Raw genomic sequence first — 25,096 nt, 5'->3', positions numbered from 1 at the left:
TCACGAATGTGACCTACCGAATTAGACTATTTACCGGATTTGTAATAACATAAGCAACACGACGGGTGCAACATGTGGAGCAGGATCTGCTTACCCTTCCGGAGCACCTGAGGTCACCCCCAGTTTTTGGTGGGGTTCGTTTTGCTTAGTCTTTAGTTTTCTATGTTGTGTCATTTGGAAAACTATCACATTATCGGACTCCTTGGATATTTTCCCACGATACAGGGTAAAATATTTTGTCCCATAACACCCATTTTTCTTTTCATATAAGACTTCAATAGCTCATAAAAGGTCATTTACCAAAATTTAAGCAGATTCTAGATTTCTTTTCTTTCGATTTGAGACCCAGTCTAATTTTCCTATAAGATATTTAAGATAGAGGAAAAGCATAAACTGAAAACTAAGTATTTGTGTTATGATATTGTGATTATTATATATTTATTTATCTTGGCCTAATAGTTGTTTACAAAATAATGTTATAACTGTGCAGTTTAGACATCACTGGAACAATCACAGATACTGACGGAATGATTAGAAACTTGTTGCTTTCATTCTACCCATAAGAGAATTATCAGACCATTGTTTTGTTTATTATCTTAGAGTCTTAGTGCTGATATAAAGATAAGGAGACGTGGTATGATTGCCAATGAGTCAACTATTCACCAAGACCAAAAGACGAGGATGCAATGAGACAACTATCCACCAAGACCAAAGGACGAGGATGCAATGAGACAACTATCCACCAAGACCAAAGGACGAGGATGCAATGAGACAACTATCCACCCAACACATTCCAAAGGACGAGGATTCAATGAGACAACTATCCACCCAAGACCAAAGGACGAGGATGCAATGAGACAAATATCCACCCAAGACCAAAGGACGAGAATGCAATGAGACAAATATCCACCCAAGACCATAGGACGAGGATGCAATGAGACAAATATCCACCCAAGACCAAAGGACGAGGATGAAAACAACTATAGGTAACTGAGTTGGTTGACGGTTTTGTAATATCAGTGTCCAAGTGTACCACATGCATATATGTTCTTCAAAACTTCCAACAGTGCCTGCATATGAAGTATATTCACCCAGTTGATACGATATTACAAAGCTTGCGTTACCTATGATATCCTTGATAGCGGGTTAATGCTTACAAGGAAGCTTTGGAACCAAGTGATACAGTTGAAGTCATCCCTTTGAAAGTTTCACGGACACCATAACGAGTAGGCTGACGGTTTTGTAATGTCAGTGTCCAAGTGTACCAAATGCCTATTTGTTCCCAACAATCTCGTCCTCTTTTTCCCGATTGTAACATCACTGAACAAGACTTATCCCCGAATTTTATTACTTTAAGCAACATGACGAGTGGCAGTAGTGGAACAGGATCCGTTTATCCTTCATGAACACATGTTATCACTCCCAGTATTGGTGCGGTTTGTGCTGCATAGTCTTTAATTTTCTATGTAGAGTGTTTTGGGCATGTAAGATATTACTAAAACATTTGTGAAAAAAATATTTTTTTGGGAAAAAAAACTTGACCTGACCAACCCTTTTATATAATTATGTATCTCTCTTTTATCCTCTGTTCCTTTGATTTTTAAAGTGTTGTATTTTTCTTTAAGAACTTGAACACAAAATTTTTAAGAAACCTATATAGTGCACAAAACAAGTCTATTTATCAGTAAAATATAGAAAAAAAATATCGTTTGCTCGGAGTGCTATCTTGATCTTGATTATGGATTTTAGGCACTTGTCTCTGAGAAAAAACATCGGTGATCCGTTTATTTGGCAATCGCCAATGGCAGTCAGCAGGGTTTAAGAACATTTGTTGTTCGACCTGTTAGTCAAATGCGTTTTGTTAAAATATACTTTTTCACTTTTTTGGTCTTTTGGAAAATGTTGTTTGTGCTGTATTTAGACCCCTCTAACAAGACATTTGTTTGCATGCACACGTATAAAAATTGCGGTTTTTATCCAACGCAATCATAAATTATCTTTGAAAATAAATTGGAAAAATTCGTGTGTGTTATCTTGGAAATGGATGTTTATTTTGCTATCTTCTGCAGACTGGAAAAAAAATGCACATCAAAATCCATGTAAGTTTATAAGTAAGTAAGTAAGTAAGTAAGTAAGTAAGTAAGTATAAAACTTATTTGGATTCGGCATATTTGACAAACATATTAAACATATGTTCTAATGAGCTTTTCACCGAATATAAAAACATATACAATAGCAAATAAAAGAAGGCGTGCAGCATGCAAATAAATAGTAATAAAACAGCACTACATTAACTCTAGCATATACATGCATGTATCTTGCTAACACTATAAAAACATATATATGAAGCACTGAGACAGAGCTCATGAATTAGACAAGTTTGAATCTGGTGGCAATTGAATATTTGGTGCTTTGCAACTACAGTTGTCATGATTGTTTTCATAATTAAAAAAGGCAACTAAAGACTAATTTCCTTCGATTAATCTCGCAAAATTTGAATAGTAAAGACCCTATATATTATGGCAAAATTATTTTCAACAATTTAACAAACATTAATAAAGAAAGAAATATTATTCAGCCCTGTACTATACACATTCCTGTTGAAGGCACATTAAATGTTCTTAATTTAGTAAATTTTACAATTATTTACATGTACAATTTTGAAGACCAACATTCATAATCGGCATAAAAAATCAGCAACAATTTTGTTTAATTACATATAAATTTCCAATAAAGGCGTTTTGACATCATCATTGCTTAAAGTAATAAAATTCGGGGATAAGTCTTGTTCAGTGATGTTACAATCGGGAAAAAGAGGACGAGATTGTTGGGAACAAATAGGCATTTGGTACACTTGGACACTGACATTACAAAACTGTCGACCGTTATCATGACTAGGAAAAATGCTGTATAGTTATCTATATATAATAGGATATTTGCTTCAAATTTATAGAAACAATTTTGTTTAATTACATATAAATTTCATTTGATACGGTCCACTCAGTTACACAATTTAAATCACTTCTCAAACCTCTTTCCCAACTTAGTTTATTTTGGCAACTTAATATTAGTTTTTACTTCAACTTGGTTCATTATAAAGTATTATATTATAATTTGAATAGTAAAGAACAAGTGCAATGAGACAACTATCCACCAAGACCAAAGGACGAGGATGCAATGAGACAACTATCCACCAAGACCAAAGGACGAGGATGCAATGAGACAACTATCCACCCAAGACCAAATCTTAGCGTTGCATGAGGGGGGTAGGAGGGGTCCTGATCCCGAAATCCCGGGTTTAAAAACATGGAATCCCGAGGTCCCGAATTTAAAAAAAATTAAATCCCGACATCCCGAAATTCGAAAAAAGAATTCCCGGATCCCGAAAGGATCAATCCCGAAATCCCGAGCTTAAAAACACCCGATTATTAGAGAATTATCAGACCATTGTTTTGTTTATTATCTTAGAGTCTTAGTGCTGATATAAAGATAAGGAGACGTGGTATGATTGCCAATGAGTCAACTATGTGTACTTAGTGTAACAAAGATATTTGGGAGGAGGAATAAATTTCCTAAAACTGTAAGAGTCCTAAACGGAAGCCTGAGTAACTGGAAACAAGAGTTTCATTTGATACGGTCCACTCAGTTACACAATTTAAATCACTTCTCAAACCTCTTTCCCAACTTAGTTTATTTTGGCAACTTAATATTAGTTTATAATATAAAAAAGCTATAATAGCACAGTATCATAGTTCTGTAGCTCTTCGCAAAAAGTAGGAAACAAACGTTTAACAAGAGTGCGCTGCATCTGGAGGAAATTGTTTAAAAATTGATTATATATTTTTTTATCGAGTCCATTAAATTTGAATAGTAAAGACCCTATATATTATGGCAAAATTATTTTCAACAATTTAACAAACATTAATAAAGAAAGAAATATTATTCAGCCCTGTACTATACACATTCCTGTTGAAGGCACATTAAATGTTCTTAATTTAGTAAATTTTACAATTATTTACATGTACAATTTTGAAGACCAACATTCATAACCAAAAGGAATAAATGTGTATATCTGACCAATTATTATATGGTTTCCCTGAGAAATAAATTGACGACAACTTACCCAGCTGCATCTGACCAACAACAACAAACAACACATGGTCAAGATAGCCTGTGTCGGTGCAGGCATACAGTCAATTGGATGGGATTTAACCATGGCAGTTTTACGCGCGCATTCAGACCCATCCATCCCTTATTCTGCAAAGACCATATGTCGTAAAAATAAAACACACAATACAAAACAACTGCACAGTGTAGATACAACAGTGAAATAAACAAGTTACTTTATTTAAAATAAGAAAACTGAGATCGCTGACTGGTCACCAACAAAATTGTTGCTGATTTTTTTTGGCATTGATTTGAAATAATTGACTGGTTAGGATACGATAATGATGATGATGTCAAAACGCCTTTATTGGAAATTTATATGTAATTGTGCATGTGAAGATTCTTGCACAAGTCAATTAAAATAAAGTACTGTTGGATTTTAGTTGTAAATAGAAAAGTGTATACAGCTACCATTAAGATTATTTGCTTTCATTCTACCCATAAGAGAATTATCAGACCATTGTTTTGTTTATTATCTTAGAGTCTTAGTGCTGATATAAAGATAAGGAGACGTGGTATGATTGCCAATGAGTCAACTATGTGTACTTATTAAATTAGGCTCAAAGTTTCGGTTTCGGTATATATAGCTGTCACGGAAATCTCTAGAACACTGTAGAAGGGAAACTCCTAGAAAACTGTAGAACGGAAACATCTAGAATACGATAGAAGTTAAAATTACATATCGAAGATTATGATCATTCTGGAATCATTATGTAAGTCAAAAAGAATCTTTGAAAATTAAAGGTAAGTTCGAATGGTAGCTACCGTATATACTAAGTCCTAATCCTATTGCAATTCCCAGTTTCTGCAAACCGGATGTCAAAAGCATATTGCACAGACTATAAATTTCAGCACTCAGGTTACTTTTTAATCTGGATGCATTAATCTTATCTTTTATATCGTCATATTTGGTTTCCCGGAAGCCTTCAACTATTCTTAGACTCATTATTGAAGCTGTCCGTACTCATGGTAGAGGTGGTATAGAGAAATTGACTGCTGCGAATTTTTAAAAATTATTCCTGTCTCAGTGCTTCATATATATGTTTTTATAGTGTTAGCAAGATACATGCATGTATATGCTAGAGTTAATGTAGTGCTGTTTTATTACTATTTATTTGCATGCTGCATATTTGACAAACATATTAAACATATGTTCTAATGAGCTTAAAAACACCCGATCCCGGAGTCCCGATAAAGGTCCTACCCCCTCCTTGCATGGATTAAACATATTTTAAATTGTAAGCTTTTATGGAGTATTTTTCTTTGACCCCGACATTATTTTAAGATGAGTTTAATGGACTCGATAAAAAAATATATAATCAATTTTTAAACAATTTCCTCCAGATGCAGCGCACTCTTGTTAAACGTTTGTTTCCTACTTTTTGCGAAGAGCTACAGAACTATGATACTGTGCTATTATAGCTTTTCCAGTTTCATGTTTTATATTTGATTTTTTGCACAGACACTTAAAATTGTTCCGATTTTTTTTTACCTATATGACAAGCACTTGTTTCTGAAAAAAATACCCTATATATAAATACCTAAATTTAAGGTATATACATGTAATAGGTAGGTTTTTTCTCAGAGACAAGTGCCTAAAATCCATAATCAAGACCTATTGTATTTGTTCTGATTATTATTTTTTTCTTCCGCCAAATTTTGTTATCGCTTAAAACTTTGAGTAAACACGAACTAGCTTCTTTTTAATAAATTTAAAAATTGCTGTGGAAAGACCTTCAATTGTTCAGATTTAATTATTATTTTTTTCTTCCGCCAAATTTTGTTATCGCGTAAGATTTTTGTTTCGCAATATGTCGCTAAGATATTCCTTATATAGTATCATACAGTTTATGCGCTTTTTATTTTCACACATTCTAAGCCGAACAATTTTCTTTATAAGAGTTATGTCCCTATTCACTGTTTATCAAGTGTTTGCATCTCCTTCGTAAAAAAAAGGATATCGACAAAATTCTTTTTTTAAATTGTTCATTACATCCTCTGGAATTTTTGACTAAGTTCGATGAAATTTTAAAGGAATTATCTACCTTTACCAAATAAATTTGTCGGTATGTTTTTTAACTCATAAACTGTTAACCGTATAACCCTGGAATCTTTTTATTTGAGGTCCCTAGGTCACTACTTAGAAAATGAGGTCAAGGTCAAAGGTCAAGATCAAGTTCTCCAGAGGACGTTATTGTAATTTAATCAGATGTTACTTCGCATTAAGTAGTTACGGCATAAATTTATCAGATCGTTTAAAAGGACATTCTGTTTCCATTAATTTTCAATGATAGTGCAGTGTAGATCATAACAGATATCATATTTAACAAAAGGTTAACAATTTTTATACGTGTATATATATATATATTGTCTATTCTGAAAACCTCATCCAGATCCTCCTATCTAATCTGTGTCCTATAATATATAGGTCATAGATCTATTAATACAGGTCCGATTGAACGGCTTTTCAATCAAAAACGCAATGATCATTGCTATTTGACTGAGGCCATTATATAGCCTCCAAACAATTTTGCTGATTTTGCTATTTTGTTGATCATGTTGATAGTCCTGTTTTGCCGTTAAGCTTAACTAGTCTAGGACTACCCGTTTTCATGGTTTAAGCTGAATGTTCACTGCACTTTAAAAGAAATAATCGGAAAGAGTTCGGCGGAAACATGTGTCTTGCCTGCGACTACTGCAGCTGTAACATGTGTACTTAGTGTAATAATGTAATATTTTTTGGCCAAAACAAGTCTATTTATCAGTAAAATATAGAAAAAAAATATCGTTTGCTCGGAGTGCTATCTTGATCTTGATTATGGAAAAGCTTAGTTATTCAAGTTGGAAATCTTAAACCACAGCCTTTATACCTTAATGTTGAATAAATCGCTAAGACCATTAAGTTTTACCCTTGTACGTCCGTCCGTACGTCCCAAAGTTTGTTTCCGTTCTCTAACTTTAGTTTGCCTCCACCAAATGTTATGAAACTTGTACACAATGCTTATTACCACAAAATACAGATCAAGTTTGAATTTTGGTGGTGTCACTTTAAGTTTTACCCTTGTACGTCCGTCCGTACGTCCCAAAGTTTGTTTCCGTTCTCTAACTTTAGTTTGCCTCCACCAAATGTTATGAAACTTGTACACAATGCTTATTACCACAAAATACAGATCAAGTTTGAATTTTGGTGGTGTCACTTTAACCGTTCTAGAGTTATGTCCCTTTACAAATGGAAAAATTGCTGAATTTTTAGTTTCCATTCTCTAACTTAAGTTTGCCTCAACCAAATGATATGAAACTAATACACAATACTTATTACTACAAAACTCAGATCAAGTACGAATTTGGGTATCGTCACTTTTACCGTTCTTTAGTTATGCCCTTTATAACTTTATATGATATGCAAGCGGGGGCATCATCTGTGACCCATGGACACATTACCCATTTATTTTTCAAATATACTTTAATAGTCCCAGCTAAAACATTGCACAATTTTAATAGTCCCAGCTAAAACATTGCACAATTTTAATAGTCCCAGCTAAAACATTGCGTACTTAGTTTAAAGTCCCAGCTAAAACATTGCATAACGGCGTGTAACTTTTTCTTTTAAAATGATTTATATTTCTCTTTCCTTTAAAATAAGAACATGCAATTTACAGAAGAGATCGTTATATCATAGATGTAATACCCACGCTAAGACAAGCGTAACTCGAATAATTGCTTCACATGACGGTGCCGCGTGAGCTATTAGTTTCAGTCGATATACACATCATCTTGAAATAATTACTAATCATATATAGATTCTGATTGGTTGCTTTATGATGCGGATGAGATACAGCAACAGCTATTGGCTTAAATGATATAAAGAATTACAGACTTTTCTCGACTCAGGATAAGACATCAAATGCCGAAAAATTAACTATGTGTATTTCAGATCCGATCAACTGTCATTAATTCATGTTCGTTTTATTATGCATATATTGCACATTGAAATTCAGTATTGAAATATCAATTATTAATACGTGTTTATTTGCTTTGTTTAACTGCAATATACATATGTTTCTATACAATGTTAACAAAAATGCATTATCTGTATTTTATAACTTCTGCAATTCTAGGCACACCTCCAGAGAGGCACATTTACAGAATACTAATTCAACAACCACATGCACACATATTACCTTAAATTAGGATAGAGCGAAGCAGTCCACAGCTTTTTAGAAAGCTCAAACTTGTTTAGTCGTTATATTCCACTGATTACTACATTCTCGCAAGTAAGAGAGATCGATTACGGGGAGGGACTGAATTATTCGGGTTAAGAAAAGCGAAGAAGCTTTCCGATTGAAAAACTTACTGAAGAATGCTCAGCGGGTGATCTCATTACATGTAGGCTAAATTATCAGATATGTGTGATAGTAATTACAACGCACATAGAACCTTTGAAGATACAGGCGAAGTTAATCTATGGGTATTACATCTATGTTTATATATTTAACATAATTTACATATTTAATAATCCTAATAGAAATGAACTATCATTTATTTTATATCTTTTAGCAAGGAGGTTATATATGAGATATACCTCCTTGGTTTTAGCATAGATGTATAGTTTATACATCTATGGTTTTAGTTTGTATAGCTGCTTCATTACTTTGGTTAATATTTAGTAGTTATTTACCACAGGCACTTGTCTCAGAAAAAAAATTTCCTATATATATACTTGTTATATTAAGGTATATATAGAATTTTTTTCTGAGACAAGTGCCTGTGTAATTTACATTAAGAAATACGGTACAACATTTTCCTTAACTTAATTTAAAATAACTTGACATTACGACTAACATTACTATAATTTATGACGGTGTCCGGATATGAACATGATATGTGCATACACATTCTGCTATTTAAATTGGAAAATGCATAAATTAAGCATTAAACATTTTCATATCAGAACACATTTTTCACTGTATATATCTTAAAGTTTTTAAGGACATGTATACTAAACCATAAGTTGCCATCATGATACGACAGTCCCCATAAATTAAATTGAGAAATTTAACTAGTTGTCATGTACACTGTGTCACTATGCACACGACTGTGAATTGGCTTAAATTGTATTCTCTTGGATTTATCTTAAACTTGGATTTCACAGTTGTATATGTTGGTGCTACATGTACAGGTATGGAATTAATCTACTCAACAGAACTCTTTCAATTTGATCAATTAGTATCGGAGAGTTTTATTGAGATTTTGGGAATACGTCAATTGACATGGTGAAGACTATCTACCAACTTTGGTGTTGAAAAATATTAATAGATACGTTTCTGTTGATGGTAACTTTCGGACATATCATGCATATAATGACCTTTTTTTTGCATGTTTCGTTTTCTTTAAGTACATTGCAATACAGTCTGATTGAAATACATGCCTTGCTTTTAAGATTGTCCGGGTATAGACTTATAGTCATTCCTAGACTTCTCCCATCCAACAGTTTAACCCATGCTGACTATTCGGTATGGGTTTTACTCATTGTTGAAGGCCGTACGGTGACCTATAGTTGTTAATCTCTGTGTCATTTGGTCTCTTGTGGAGAGTTGTCTCATTAGCAATCATATCACATCTTTTTATTTTTAAGTTTAAAACGGGCCACCGTTTTGTTGTGCGGCATATTTAAATATGCACTTACGGTCAAAGCAGGAGACGTTAAATCCTAAATTAATGAGATGATAATAAGCTTGCATTCTACTAAACAATTTGGCAAAATAAAAGAAAAACGTTGATAATATAATAATTTAAGAAAAAAGCTTCAAAAGAAGCCTGGTGCATGAATGATGACACAAATTGGCCATACAACATTCAGTCCAACTACAGATCTCATGATTAGTTTTCGCGAGGGTTGTTTAGCCATGGTGTAATGTAAATATTTTATTTAAACAAATACGTTTCAATCTGTTTTGGGGCAAAATTGGGTCCTTACGGAATTCCTCATTTGTCTAAATATTCACCGTGCACTGAACCTTCAAAATGATTCTAAAATGAAATAACAGAGAGACTTCTTAGTCTTTTATTGATACTTTTTCATTGTAGGTTCTGTGTGGGAATATTCCGGAATCCATGGTGAGTCCACAGATATGATTATTATTTACTATTATCAATTTGAGAATATCCTACTTTAATTTCAACTTGAATTACATTTGTACAATATACACACATAGAACTTTTATGATTCCTTTTTTTACGTTGATAGTACCTATGGTTATTATTTAACATTTTCCAAACTAGACGGCATTGATTAATGAGAATCTTGTGTAAAATAAGATACATGTGGAATTTAGATGGGTAAAGAACAAATTAAACTTTACACTTTTAGTTCGTAAAATCTCCTTCTACCAAACATAATTTATGAGTATAATTTACGAATGTTTACTAAGTCTATGGTAATATTTCACCAATCAGGTCCCTCCCACTGGCACGAAGAGTATCCCGACTGTTCTGGAGTGATGCAATCACCTGTTGCCATTGAATCGAAAAAAGCAACATATGACGTCAGCCTGCTGCAGTTTGGATTTAAGGGATTTTCTGAACGAGTGCATGCAAATATGACGATGAAAAACAATGGACACACTGGTAAGAAATATATTTAAATATACGACTTTGATATACCGATGTAGAAATATTATTGTGTTATTAAATACTTTAATTAGAGTAAAATAAATGCATGTAAATTGATTGTACGTGAAATATAATCATTGGCAATCCTTACGTATAGTCACAATAGCACAGGCTTTACTATTACCTCAAAATGTACATAACGTCATGTAACGTGGGTTTAATTAAGCATATAATTAAGATACACAACACTGTATCAACACTCAACTAAATAAAAATGATAATTCCTCGAGCTGTCATTCTTTCTCATAATCATACTGGGGTAGGTTTGGAGTTCTGGCTAAGCGCTCTTTTAAGATTAAAAAAATATATCGAATTAATGCGCATTAGTTAAAAACAAAAGTCTTGTACGTAAAAAATATATTTACTATTAATGAATACTGAGGGAAAATTTTGATGCAAATGCTACTTCAATTGGAGAAACAGCTTTAACAACGTTCTTTTTGCTAATGGATTACTACTATTCGTTGTATAGTTTCAAGAAAGTTTATGATATATCTTTCAATTTTACATAAAATCAACTATTATCGATTTCAAGAGACTTGTTAAATTTTTTTATCCCACACCCAAAAGAACCAAAAAAAGAAAATATTCATACAGTTCTGGAATATATATGCGGACGTCGTTGGTTCATGTCTGTCATATTTGTTTTTCGTAATTTTTTTTTATATCTATAAATTAGGCCGTTAGTTTTCTCAATTGAATTGTTTCATATTTTTTCATGTGGGGGCCTTTTATCGCCGATTTTACAGTATGGGTTAATTTTTCTCATTGTTAAAGGCCGTACGGTTGCCTATGATTGCTTACCACTTTATTTGAACTTTGGGGGATAGTTGTCCGTATTTTCATGTTGAACCTCTTTGTACAATTTTACATAATAAGTGTCTGTTTTTTCAGTTCAAGTGGACATTGTGGATACGTCATTGAGAACACACGGAGGTGGAGTGACTGGTGGATACAAGCCTGTACAGTTTCATTTCCATTGGGGAGCAGACAATTCCAAAGGCTCTGAACATGTTATTGACAACCACCATTATCCGATGGAGGTTGGTACTCCATATTATACTTTTATATACTATTTGGAAAATAAGAAACCAAATTAAAACACTATAGGCAAAACTACAACACTATGCGAGAAACAAATGCAATACTTCAGTTAAGCTCCTTCAGTTATCCTGCGTTATCACTTGTGATACCCCATGGTTAGGCGAGGTTCGTGTTGTTTAGTCTTTAGTTTCTCTTTTTGTCATTTTTACGTTTTTTGCCATGGCATTGTCAGTTTGTTTTCGACTTATGAGTTTGAATATCCCTTTGGTATCTTTCGTCTGTATTATATAATGTTGATTTTCTAGATATGCATTCCAATAGCTTCCTGTTTGACGAATCTTACAGAATTCTCAGGTTCTTTTTTTCAGGAAAATAAATGTTTGACATTTTATCATGATTTTTATAGCTTTGGTTTGTACTACTGATTTCAGCCGGGCAGTCTCTTTATATTTGATCATACTTTGAACTTTTAAGAGAGTGGTAAAGGGTTATTTTCGTGCAACGTGTTTTGTCATTTTTATTTCACGTGCAGCCGTGAAAAAGGTTCGTCATTCACCGTGTTTCGTGAAATCGGTAAAAAGAGCAAGACATTTTTAATTGTTCGTTCATCGTGAAATGGCAATTTTATTCCGCGTTCTTCCATGCAGAAACCCCCCCCCCCCCCTTTACGACCCTCTTTTGGTGAATATTTATCCAGGAAAACGCTTAAGTGCAACACATTTTGCGTGTTAATTTACATTTCCTACTATATACACTTTGAAATTTACATTATACAATGATATTAATTTATGTATAGTAGCTGCCATAATAACTGTACTTATAATAAAATATAACTCTTCTGAAATTAACAATATTTCAGATGCATATAGTCCATTATTCTGATAGGTTCCAGAAGATCGAAGATGCTATTGATAAACCAGATGGTCTTTTGGTCTTGGGATTTTTCTTTGAGGTAAATATTAACATATACAAAATGAAATGAATATACAAACTTACGAGTATAAACCATGCTATCATATATAATGTAAATACCAGATTGTATATTGAAAGATTATGATTGGTATTTCTTATTGGTTAGTGAATGGTATACTATAATATTGAGAGTGTTTTATTTTGTCTGCATCGGTGTTTAAAATTCGTAAATAATAAGTACTCACCAACTAAGGAAAACAACTTGAAGGAATCGAACAAACTGCAAATAGAGCACGGTCGAGAGCGCCTACATAAGGGGGGGGGGGGGGGGGGGAACTGACAGCCCTAAGAGGGGGCCTGCTCCAGTCATGCTTCAGTGATTCCCTCTATAATCAACCAAATTTTTCCCACAAAAGGTGGGGCCCGCAACCCCCCCCCCCCCCCTTTTGGATCCGCCTATGCTGGTGTTAATTCACCTTTATATAATCAACTTTCCTAGTAAATTATACTTACTGTGTTTACAATTGTAAAATCCATGACATGCCAATACACACCCCGAAAAATCTTAATATGGATATATGCGTAATAAATCAAATGGCGGCAATGTAGTTTAAGTTTGAATTCACCCTCTTTGTTTCATGGCATTGAGGGCTTTGTGCCTGAATGATTTGTGTTATTTCTTACTTGACATATACTCTTTCTATAATTTCAGATTGGGCCACATAACATACACTTTGCAGAAGTATTTAACTATCTGGAAAACGTTGCACACAAAGGTAATTAGAAAACTCATTTCAGATCGATGTTAATTACACCAGCCTAAGTCAAATTTTAGAAATTTATAATTGTTGAGCCTGCGACTTTTGTCGCAAAAGCGAGACATAGCGATCCTACATTCCGTCGTGGGCGTCGGCGTCGTCGTCATCCACAAATATTCACTGTGGTTAAAGTTTTTGAAAATTTAATAACTTTCTTAAACTATCCTGTATTTCTACCAAACTTGGACAGAAGCTACTTTATTATCATAAGATAGTATCCAGAAGTAAATTTTGTTAAACAAAAATCCTGTTTATCTTTATTTTACTTATAAATGGACTTAGTTTTTCTGCCAGTTAACATTAAATTCACTCTGTGGTTAAAGTTTTTAAAATTTTAATAACTTTCTTAAACTATCCTGTGTTTCTACCAAACTTGGACAGAAGCTTGTTTATGATAATAAGATAGTATCCAGAAGTAAATTTTGTAAAAAAAAATCTTGTTTATCTTTATTTTACTTATAAATGGACTTAGTATTTCTGCCAGTTGACATTACATTCACTCTGTGGTTAAAGTTTTAAAAATTTTAATTACCTTTCCATTTGAAAGAGATATAAGTACTTAGTTGAATTTATTAATTTGTAAGATTTCAAGTGATTAGCAATAAGTCTTGTTCCTTTGTATGACACACTGGCACACTGTTTGAGACGTACTATAATGAACTTAAAACACTTCTGAACATTGCGTGTGATGCTAGAGGCAAAAAAACATATAATCTAATGTTCATGTAGTATAGATGAAATCTAAATGTGCCTTCGCGCAAAAGCGTGATAACTTTGGGCACTGTGGATATTCAATAGCTTAATGAAGCGAAAGATATGCCTTTTATATGCTTTTATTTTTTAAACGCTTGATGAACTATAGATACAGGATGTTTAAACGCTAATTAATTTGACTATGCAAGCATGTCTAATCCCAAAAAGTCCTGTATATATACAACATTTCTTAACCGTCCTTTATATGACATTTTAATTGTCATGATAGTCCGCATTAATATTCACATCGGTTTTGCCCAAAGCTCCGAAAACTGACCCAAGAAGAACGACAGAACTTAAAACGCTGAGTAACTTGACTTTGAGACTTCAAAGGTCAATTTATTTGTGTATTTAAAAACGCATTCGAATGGCCCAGTCAAAGGACTGTTTTACCAATACATGTTATAAATACTATATATATATTTTAAATATACCTACATCATGTATAGTAAAACACGATTTTATCTTTTATCGCAGCAATATATAAAGTGACCAAGTTCAACTTGGTATGCCTTTTGAATATTATTTAAACAATGTTGATACATTTGTTTCATAGTACAACCCGTACATGTCAAACTACTATTACTTTTTCTCAGGTTCTATTTGTAGTAAATTTCGAAAATACATAATTATATAACTCAATTTACTGCGACTTATATTTTCATGTAAATATAACATTGAATTGTGATTCTTTTTGCTATATTTTGTAGATGACACTGCAGCAATCCCACCAGTAGTGATGGAGCGACTGGTACCAATAGACTTAATGCATTATTATCGATACAGAGGAAGTCTCACTACGCCTCCATGTTACGAGAGTGTTGTTTGGACTGTTTTTACGCAACCAATAACAATTTCTAATGATCAGGTACTACATTTATCACTGAATTGTATTATTATATAATAGTAAAATGTCTTTTAAAACACGCTTTAACTTAAGTTATATGAATCGAAATGGCTAAGAAAAATAAAATAAAAACAACAAACATTAGTGATTGTAATCAATTCATTTGTTTTACGTCCAGTGTTAAATATTACACGCATATTCAGGACAGGAACAAAATAATGTGATACGACGGTAATTATTACTTTGTACTAGACCGACATGCTGAACCAGATACTCAATGTGTTAATTCACATGGTAAAAGTCGACAGGAAGGCCTATTCTTTCTCTGACCTGTCTTTGCTTTTACACCTAAGTGCCGCATGGTTAGCGTAAAAGCAGTGAATACCAATGTACATGTCTTTGTTTGACCTGGCCAAGGGTCGAACCAACGACCTCTTGCACATGAAGTAAGCTAGCTTTTGAGGAATTGGGTCACATTCCTGGAACTACATATTCAATTGATTAACAAATTATATTATCAAAAAAGATTTGAACAAATTCACCGAAATCATACAATAATAATTAAATCAAATTATTTGTGATTTCCAATTTAAGAAGAGCAGAGATATATAAACTGAATATGAAGAAAATTACTGCCAATAAGCCTGTTTTTCAAGCTGTATTTTGAAATAGCAGAATCAAGATTAAGTGTTCACATTTTTTGGATGATCCGTTTTTAAGTGTTTTATGAAAAAATATAGAATGAAGTAGGTGTGTTTAGACCTTTTATGACGACGGGAAATGTCAGAACTAGTACTGCTTCCATAATTAACTTGGCGGACGAACAGTAGCCAATGTAAATACATTTTACATATACAAAAAAATTGTATTAGAATTTAAGTATAATTTCATTCTATCTTTTTGTTCTAATTTTAGATGAATAATTTGGAGACTGTCACTGTACTTCCTTTGACAAACTCTCAACAAATCTTGTCATTAATTATGACACATATCTACCTTAAACAGTCCCAGGAGATGGAGACTGGTTTTTTTTTTCACTCTCTAAGTTTAATCATAGTAAAAGGAGACTTGAGTCTGAGTGATACATTTAGGTATATATTGTATGCTCCCATATTGTCCAAAATTGGATTTTATGGGAATTACAATTGAGTTATGATAACCCATGATAATACCATGACTTTTGATAGGTATAGAGCATGTTACTTGGAAGTATGTGGGCTACATACATCTTTTGAAATTCAAGCTGCAGACACATTATTTGGAGGCAATATAAATATTTGCCTCCAGCAGTCACCAGTATATTTTATGCGTCAGTTTAAACCTGATCAAAACATTTTCACTTTACCGAATACTTTTATCAGGTGCACATTTCAACCTATTATAGCAATAAACAATTATGGCTATAACGTCACAGTACCCAAATTGCACCAAGTACCCAATTTTCACCCTATGTGTATGTATGTATTCAACAAAAATAACTGCAGAAATCTTACAAGTTTTTTTGAGACACAAATCGTTCACAGTGAGAATATACATGTATCAACAGATGAAGCATTCCTGGGAAAAAGTAAATCTACGAAAACATCAGTGTCGTCACCATGCGAAGTTATCTAATTATCATCTTTTAAAAATGTTAGCAACTTCACAACTACAAGTTAATTTTCATGACCAAAATAAAATAAAGTACAAACAAAACAGCAATAAAATGCTTCGCCAAGCACAGCCTGATACAACCACAGATGTAGATTTAGCATATAAAAAACACCAAAAATTTTATGTCAGTTGAAATCAAACATATTTTAATTTTGGACCCTTCAAACTTTAATATGGACTGATTTGAAAACAGGTATCAGGTGAGCCCAAACATTTCTATTCAGCAGCAGTCTCCAACTACATATCTCCTTAATTTTATATGATAGTCCCACAAAAATGTTGAAAATGTGTACATTTAATTTTTTTTCTAGATTCTCTCATGTCATGCATGTGAAAGCGGTACCTTTTTGGTCACTATTTATGTGTTGCGTCTTAATATGAATTGTAACACTTTATAGTGACTGACCAGATCAAACAAATACTTCTCAAGAAACATGCAGCAAAAGAAGACAACTTGGAACAGCACCAGCCATGCCAGACTATATAGGAATAAAAACTCAAATCGGAACAGCATGGACGATATGTTAGTGATATGTCCTTGTGAATAGTAAGGAAAGCTATCAATAATTCCGCAATTTTATCAGGTTTATCGTACATTTTCTGTTCAAATTTTCACACAATCAGTGAATCGTTCAAAAAGGCTAAACTAACGTTTTATTACCAGCTGATTACTGTGAAAGTTTCAAACAATGACAAGTGTTTCATTCATGAAATAATGTGTGCGTTTCTGTGAAAAAAATCATGTGCAATTTTGTGAATTAAAGGGAAAGAAGATCCTTTTGCGGTGCACTTGTACATGTCAATTGCGAACTAACCCAGTATATTTTCTTTATCATGACCAGTCCACTGATAATGACGTCAACATTATCAAGGACAAGGAGTATACACATCAAAGGAAAAATGCACAAATTACCGATAAAATGAATTACACACACTGTTTCGTGTGTATCACCTCCCATATCAGTATTTGTTGCATTTATATATAAATGAGAAATAATCAATGTAAAAATGGTAAATTTTTGGAGAAAAAACCCAAAAATTAAGGAAAAAAAACAACCCAAAAATGTTGTTTTTGACTACTGACTCCTAAACTGTTGGTACCATAACCCCCAAAATCAATTCTAACATTCCTTTTGTGTATTGAACCTTCTGGTACAATTTCATACATTGTCATAGAGATCCATTTACTTAAACTAAAGTTATTGTCTGGAAACCAAATGTGTCTTCGGACAGCAACAGCCACATGATAGCATTACTCGAAAGCAAATTTTTGACATATTCCCCATTTCGATTCTCAATTTTATATTGCCGTCGTATAAAAACTTGAAAAGTAAGCTAATAAAACAAATTATGCAAGAAATGACATAAAACCGACTCTGAATTAGTACATGAAATTGATGTAAAAACCCACAAAAAGAAGATGATCAGGAATACATTTATACTGCTGAGCAGTGTTCTCCCCTCAAATTTTAAATAGCATCCTAGAAAATAGATGAATCTTTAGATTATCAACTTAACAATCCTATTTATGGTTCCTTATATGCTTAGATGAAAATTAAAAACCTGATCAAAACATCATTCTAAGCAGGCTCACTGTAAATTCAAACTCTTCTTTTAACAATCAGAATGATCCTCTTATATGAGATGCCGGAAACTGGGAATACAATATGAACAACCAGCTAATTTAGAAAGTAAAAATAATTCAACAAACAGAAAGCGTTGTTTGCAATACTAAATAAAAAAAAACGCTACAACTTTTAGATATTGATGAAAAAGATATTCCAAATCCTCCACCTTTTCATGAAAATCAACAAAAAATTAATTTAATAAAGTTATGGATTGTATAACTGTACAGTTTTCATAGTTTTGAAATTAAACAAATGTCTTATTGTTTTAAATTTTATAAAATTTGCAAAGAAAGAAAAATGGATATGAAAATGCACAAGATAATGAATGTAAGCATTGTCATTTATATAAATCACCAATAAATTCATTTTCAGCAGAAAACAATAAGGGAGCAACCATTTAGCTTCAAAGGGGGGTATGGTTTTTTGTTTTAGTCAGATTTTTTACACGTTAAGCACTTCAATGCTATCAATCAAAATTATTTAGTCAAAATATAAACACTAGAAGGTATGGGGAAAATCTGGATTCAGAATATTTTTTTTGTCCTCTGCTTGAACAGAGTATTTTTGTCATCAATTTTTAAAGAAAAATACTAGTCCAAATAATTATGACGTCCAGGAAGGCTATTTTAAATTTTTGCTTTGATGCTTCCTGCGACACACCAAAAAAAAATACCATACCTCCTTCTGCCTTTTGAAGTTCAATGATCTTTCCCTAAACATTTTCCATCTAAACTTATTATTTTATTTTAGACAAAAACTATATGTAGGACATTCGTCCTGAACATGCATGAAATATTTGCCACTGGGCGTTAAGCAAACCAACAATCAATCAATATGTAGGACATAGTTTTGGTAAGCTGGCATTCAAGGTAGCGCCTTCCTCATATTATGCCAGCTTTAGCTGGCACTTATGGTAGAAGCATCGAATTGGAATAAAGAACGATAACTCTCTCTACATGAGGAATCTAAAAAGTTTCGTCACTCTCGTTAAATCTCGGACGATTTTTTTTTTTTAATTTTCGAAGTAGATCAAGTCAAGTTATTTAACTCTTAAAAATATTTGTTTTCTTTTTTTTCATTATATTTATTAAACAAACATTGTATTCTTGCTTGGCTCCAAATATAAGGTCCATTCTTCAAATAATGAAAACGAAATTAGCATTGGAATATCCGTAAGGACAATTTCAGGACATTAGTTTAACCCTTATATTTTTGATGGCTGCCAAATTCTCGTTTAATCGCGATCTTGAAAAAAACGGGACAAAACGGAATAAATTTGATGTTAAGTGTGACATGAATTCTTATTTGTTTACAAAAACAAGAATTTAGAAATTTTAGTAACTTGTGCAGTTTATTTCAATTTTATTGTACCACGGAAACAACCGAAGTTTGGACAACAACATCTTACGCCATGTTTCGTCGTCTGCTTCATCTTTCCATTATCAGTGACAAATCTCCTAAATTACCACAGGTACTTCATTTAAAAGTCACAATATCATAATTAATGATAACATTTGAGTGTAAAAGTTCCGTACAGCCATGGGAACACAGAAAAACCCTCTGCAGTGCAAGCAATAAATTTTGGGAGAAACGTAGCCGGAGGCGGAGGCGGAGGCGGAGATGAACACAGAACAGGTCATAAATAACCACCAATTGGTGGATTATACCTCAATTGAGAGTCCAATTGACGTACAATCCACCAATTGACATGTAATGGTATAGACCAATTGATGTATAATTTTTTGTTTAAAGCAAATTATTCAACCAAAATGGAGCATTGTTTTCTAAAACCATATAACTGTATGAAAACATGTCAAACATTCCTAGTTTAGTATAGTGACATAACATATTGCATTTAATCAATAATTGTATTTGCAGTTTCTTCTATACACCTTATCGCTATTTAGTCCAATCCGGAAAAAACAGTCATTTAGACAACTTCCTGTTTGGGTCAACAGGCCGCAAACAAAGGTCATCAGTAACGAGCTGAGGGAGGGAAAAATTTAGAAAGCGATCAATAGGAAACTTTGATAGATTATGATCCACTTTTTCCAAACTCAAATTAAAGTCAAAAAAATATTGTGTTTGAAGTATTTACGATGTTTTAAACAGGTCTCATTAAAAAGTATCGTGCATGGTGCATTGTTTAAACAGGGTCCCAGATAGCGTCAACTGGATGAAAAAGTTGTGTAATTTTAGAACTTATCCGGAATGGAATAAATAGCGATTAGGTGTATTGTTATCTTGTCAATTCTTGGTCAATAGTACAGATGTTTCAACAAAAGAATTGTTGTACACATGCATTCTCAAGAGATGCAGCAGGCTTTGACAAAACTGAAACTTTCAGAGGACTCAATAATGGTCATAAAATAGGTTGTAAGTTGCAAAATGATGCTCCTATCTCACACTAGCATTTTATAACAAAAAAATTGCATTATACGCCAATTGGTCTATACCAATATATGTCAATTGGTGGATTATACGTCAATTGAGGTATAATCCATCAATTGGTGGTTATTCCTGACCTGGTGAAGGTAGTAAAATCTGCTACAGAATTTCCCATATCAAGTTACAGTGATAATGAAGTTGGTTATACTGTGGAATGTGGTCACTGTTATTCCTAGCTAACAGACAAATGCAGGTGTAATTCAAAACTTAACAAAAGTTTAAAAAAAAATATATATATTCAAATTCACAATCTTCTAATTTGGAGACTGTCACTGTACTTCCTTTGACAAACTCTCAACAAATCTTGTCATCAATTATGACACATATCTACCTTAAACAGTCCCAGGAGATGGAGACTGTTTTTTTTTTCACTCTCTAAGTTTAATCATAGTAAAAGGAGACTTGTGATACATTTAGGTATATATTGTATGCTCCCATATTGTCCAAAATTGGATTTTATGGGAATTACAATGGAGTTATGATAACCCATGATAATACCATGACTTTTGATAGGTATAGAGCATGTTACTTGGAAGTATGTGGGCTACATACATCTTTTGAAATTCAAGCTGCAGACACATTATTTGGAGGCAATATAAATATTTGCCTCCAGCAGTCACCAGTATATTTTATGCGTCAGTTTAAACCTGATCAAAACATTTTCACTTTACCGAATACTTTTATCAGGTGCACATTTCAACCTATTATAGCAATAAACAATTATGGCTATAACGTCACAGTACCCAAATTGCACCAAGTACCCAATTTTCACCCTATGTGTATGTACATGTATGTATTCAACAAAAATAACTGCAGAAATCTTACAAGTTTTTTTTGAGACACAAATCGTTCACAGTGAGAATATACATGTATCAACAGATGAAGCATTCCTGGGAAAAAGTAAATCTACGAAAACATCAGTGTCGTCACCATGCGAAGTTATCTAATTATCATCTTTTAAAAATGTTAGCAACTTCACAACTACAAGTTAATTTTCATGACCAAAATAAAATAAAGTACAAACAAAACAGCAATAAAATGCTTCGCCAAGCACAGCCTGATACAACCACAGATGTAGATTTAGCATATAAAAAACACCAAAAATTTTATGTCAGTTGAAATCAAACATATTTTAATTTTGGACCCTTCAAACTTTATATGGACTGATTTGAAAACAGGTATCAGGTGAGCCCAAACATTTCTATTCAGCAGCAGTCTCCAACTACATATCTCCTTAATTTTATATGATAGTCCCACAAAAATGTTGAAAATGTGTACATTTAATTTTTTTTCTAGATTCTCTCATGTCATGCATGTGAAAGCGGTACCTTTTTGGTCACTATTTATGTGTTGCGTCTTAATATGAATTGTAACACTTTATAGTGACTGACCAGATCAAACAAATACTTCTCAAGAAACATGCAGCAAAAGAAGACAACTTGGAACAGCACCAGCCATGCCAGACTATATAGGAATAAAAACTCAAATCGGAACAGCATGGACAATATGTTAGTGATATGTCCTTGTGAATAGTAAGGAAAGCTATCAATAATTCCGCAATTTTATCAGGTTTATCGTACATTTTCTGTTCAAATTTTCACACAATCAGTGAATCGTTCAAAAAGGCTAAACTAACGTTTTATTACCAGCTGATTACTGTGAAAGTTTCAAACAATGACAAGTGTTTCATTCATGAAATAATGTGTGCGTTTCTGTGAAAAAAATCATGTGCAATTTTGTGAATTAAAGGGAAAGAAGATCCTTTTGCGGTGCACTTGTACATGTCAATTGCGAACTAACCCAGTATATTTTCTTTATCATGACCAGTCCACTGATAATGACGTCAACATTATCAAGGACAAGGAGTATACACATCAAAGGAAAAATGCACAAATTACCGATAAAATGAATTACACACACTGTTTCGTGTGTATCACCTCCCATATCAGTATTTGTTGCATTTATATATAAATGAGAAATAATCAATGTAAAAATGGTAAATTTTTGGAGAAAAAACCCAAAAATTAAGGAAAAAAAACAACCCAAAAATGTTGTTTTTGACTACTGACTCCTAAACTGTTGGTACCATAACCCCCAAAATCAATTCTAACATTCCTTTTGTGTATTGAACCTTCTGGTACAATTTCATACATTGTCATAGAGATCCATTTACTTAAACTAAAGTTATTGTCCGGAAACCAAATGTGTCTTCGGACAGCAACAGCCACATGATAGCATTACTCGAAAGCAAATTTTTGACATATTCCCCATTTCGATTCTCAATTTTATATTGCCGTCGTATAAAAACTTGAAAAGTAAGCTAATAAAACAAATTATGCAAGAAATGACATAAAACCGACTCTGAATTAGTACATGAAATTGATGTAGAAACCCACAAAAAGAAGATGATCAGGAATACATTTATACTGCTGAGCAGTGTTCTCCCCTCAAATTTTAAATAGCATCCTAGAAAATAGATGAATCTTTAGATTATCAACTTAACAATCCTATTTATGGTTCCTTATATGCTTAGATGAAAATAAAAAACCTGATCAAAACATTATTCTAAGCAGGCTCACTGTAAATTCAAACTCTTCTTTTAACAATCAGAATGATCCTCTTATATGAGATGCAGGAAACTGGGAATACAATATGAACAACCAGCTAATTTAGAAAGTAAAAATAATTCAACAAACAGAAAGCTTTGTTTGCAATACTAAATAAAAAAAAACGCTACAACTTTTAGATATTGATGAAAAAGATATTCCAAATCCTCCACCTTTTCATGAAAATCAACAAAAAAATAATTTAATAAAGTTATGGATTGTATAACTGTACAGTATTCATAGTTTTGAAATTAAACAAATGTCTTATTGTTTTAAATTTTATAAAATTTGCAAAGAAAGAAAAATGGATATGAAAATGCACAAGATAATGAATGTAAGCATTGTCATTTATATAAATCACCAATAAATTCATTTTCAGCAGAAAACAATAAGGGAGCAACCATTTAGCTTCAAAGGGGGGTATGGTTTTTTGTTTGAGTCAGATTTTTTACACGTGAAGCACTTCAATGCTATCAATCAAAATTATTTAGTCAAAATATAAACACTAGAAGGTATGGGGAAAATCTGGATTCAGAATATTTTTTTTTGTCCTCTGCTTGAACAGAGTATTGTCATTGATTGTTGTCATCAATTTTTAAAGAAAAATACTAGTCCAAATAATTATGACGTCCAGGAAGGCTATTTTAAATTTTTGCTTTGATGCTTCCTGCGACACACCAAAAAAAAAACCATACCTCCTTCTGCCTTTTGAAGTTCAATGATCTTTCCCTAAACATTTTCCATCTAAACTTATTATTTTATTTTAGACAAAAACTATATGTAGGACATTCGTCCTGAACATGCATGAAATATTTGCCACTGGGCGTTAAGCAAACCAACAATCAATCAATATGTAGGACATAGTTTTGGTAAGCTGGCATTCAAGGTAGCGCCTTCCTCATATTATAAAGAGGGTAACCTGGTAACTCAATTAGAACAGTCTAATTTTCATTGATTACTTTTTCCAAAACCCCTGAATAAAATTCTCTTTTATTTTTGTTCTTAGTATTCTTGCTATGCACTGTATAGCCCTAAACATTTAAATAAACAATTGGAATGCATGTAGTCAATGTCAAAAGTTTTGTTTCGTCTGCTTGACAGAAAAAATGCGTTATCATATTCTAGCTTCACAATCTAGGGTAAGGCAAATTGTATTATTAATTACCCGTGACAAAGATGGTTTATTTTTTATATTCAAATTTCACTGAGATTCACTCAGAATGATGTCTGTTCAAATTCTCTGACACGTTTCTGTTTCTGTCGCTGAAGACATCGAAAATAAATATGGTCGCTTAAGGTAACAAGACACTTCCGGCACCAATCAATTTCGGCACCTTCTTCCAAACACAATTCGGCATCTTTTCTGCTATCACTTTAAAAGTATCAGATCATTCCTTCTGATATATTCTATCCCTTTATAATGATTTTGATTGCATACAATTTTTCACGGTCTTTTAATTTAGTGACAATCTATGCTTTACCATTACCAGTTTTATCATTTTCTATAAACATAGATCTGCATGATCTTTTGGGGGAATATTTATTCTA

General features: G+C 32.8%; 2 protein-coding genes across 2 annotated transcripts in view; one reads left to right on the top strand and one right to left on the bottom strand.

Moving 5' to 3' along the window:
• The window catches only part of LOC127711987 (putative transporter SVOPL), a 79,492-nt gene extending 54,657 nt beyond the window's left edge, over positions 1–24,835 (bottom strand). The window contains exon 1 of the mRNA XM_052218144.1: positions 24,714–24,835. The gene's annotated coding sequence lies outside the window, so the exon portion shown is untranslated. The remainder of the gene's footprint in view (positions 1–24,713) is intronic.
• Positions 10,632–12,865, top strand: LOC127712875 (carbonic anhydrase 2-like). The gene is made up of 3 exons (XM_052219478.1): positions 10,632–10,794; positions 11,734–11,882; positions 12,743–12,865. The coding sequence occupies exons 1-3, from the start codon at positions 10,668–10,670 to the stop codon at positions 12,863–12,865; spliced, it is 399 nt and encodes a 132-aa protein (XP_052075438.1). The 5' UTR covers positions 10,632–10,667.
• Positions 24,836–25,096: the final 261 nt, after the last annotated feature.

Source organism: Mytilus californianus, unplaced genomic scaffold (genome assembly GCF_021869535.1).
Source record: "Mytilus californianus isolate M0D057914Y unplaced genomic scaffold, xbMytCali1.0.p SCAF_8, whole genome shotgun sequence".
Lineage (NCBI taxonomy): Eukaryota > Metazoa > Mollusca > Bivalvia > Mytilida > Mytilidae > Mytilus > Mytilus californianus.
The sequence above is the reverse complement of the archived record's forward strand: the minus strand, read 5'-3'. Positions and strand labels throughout refer to the sequence as shown.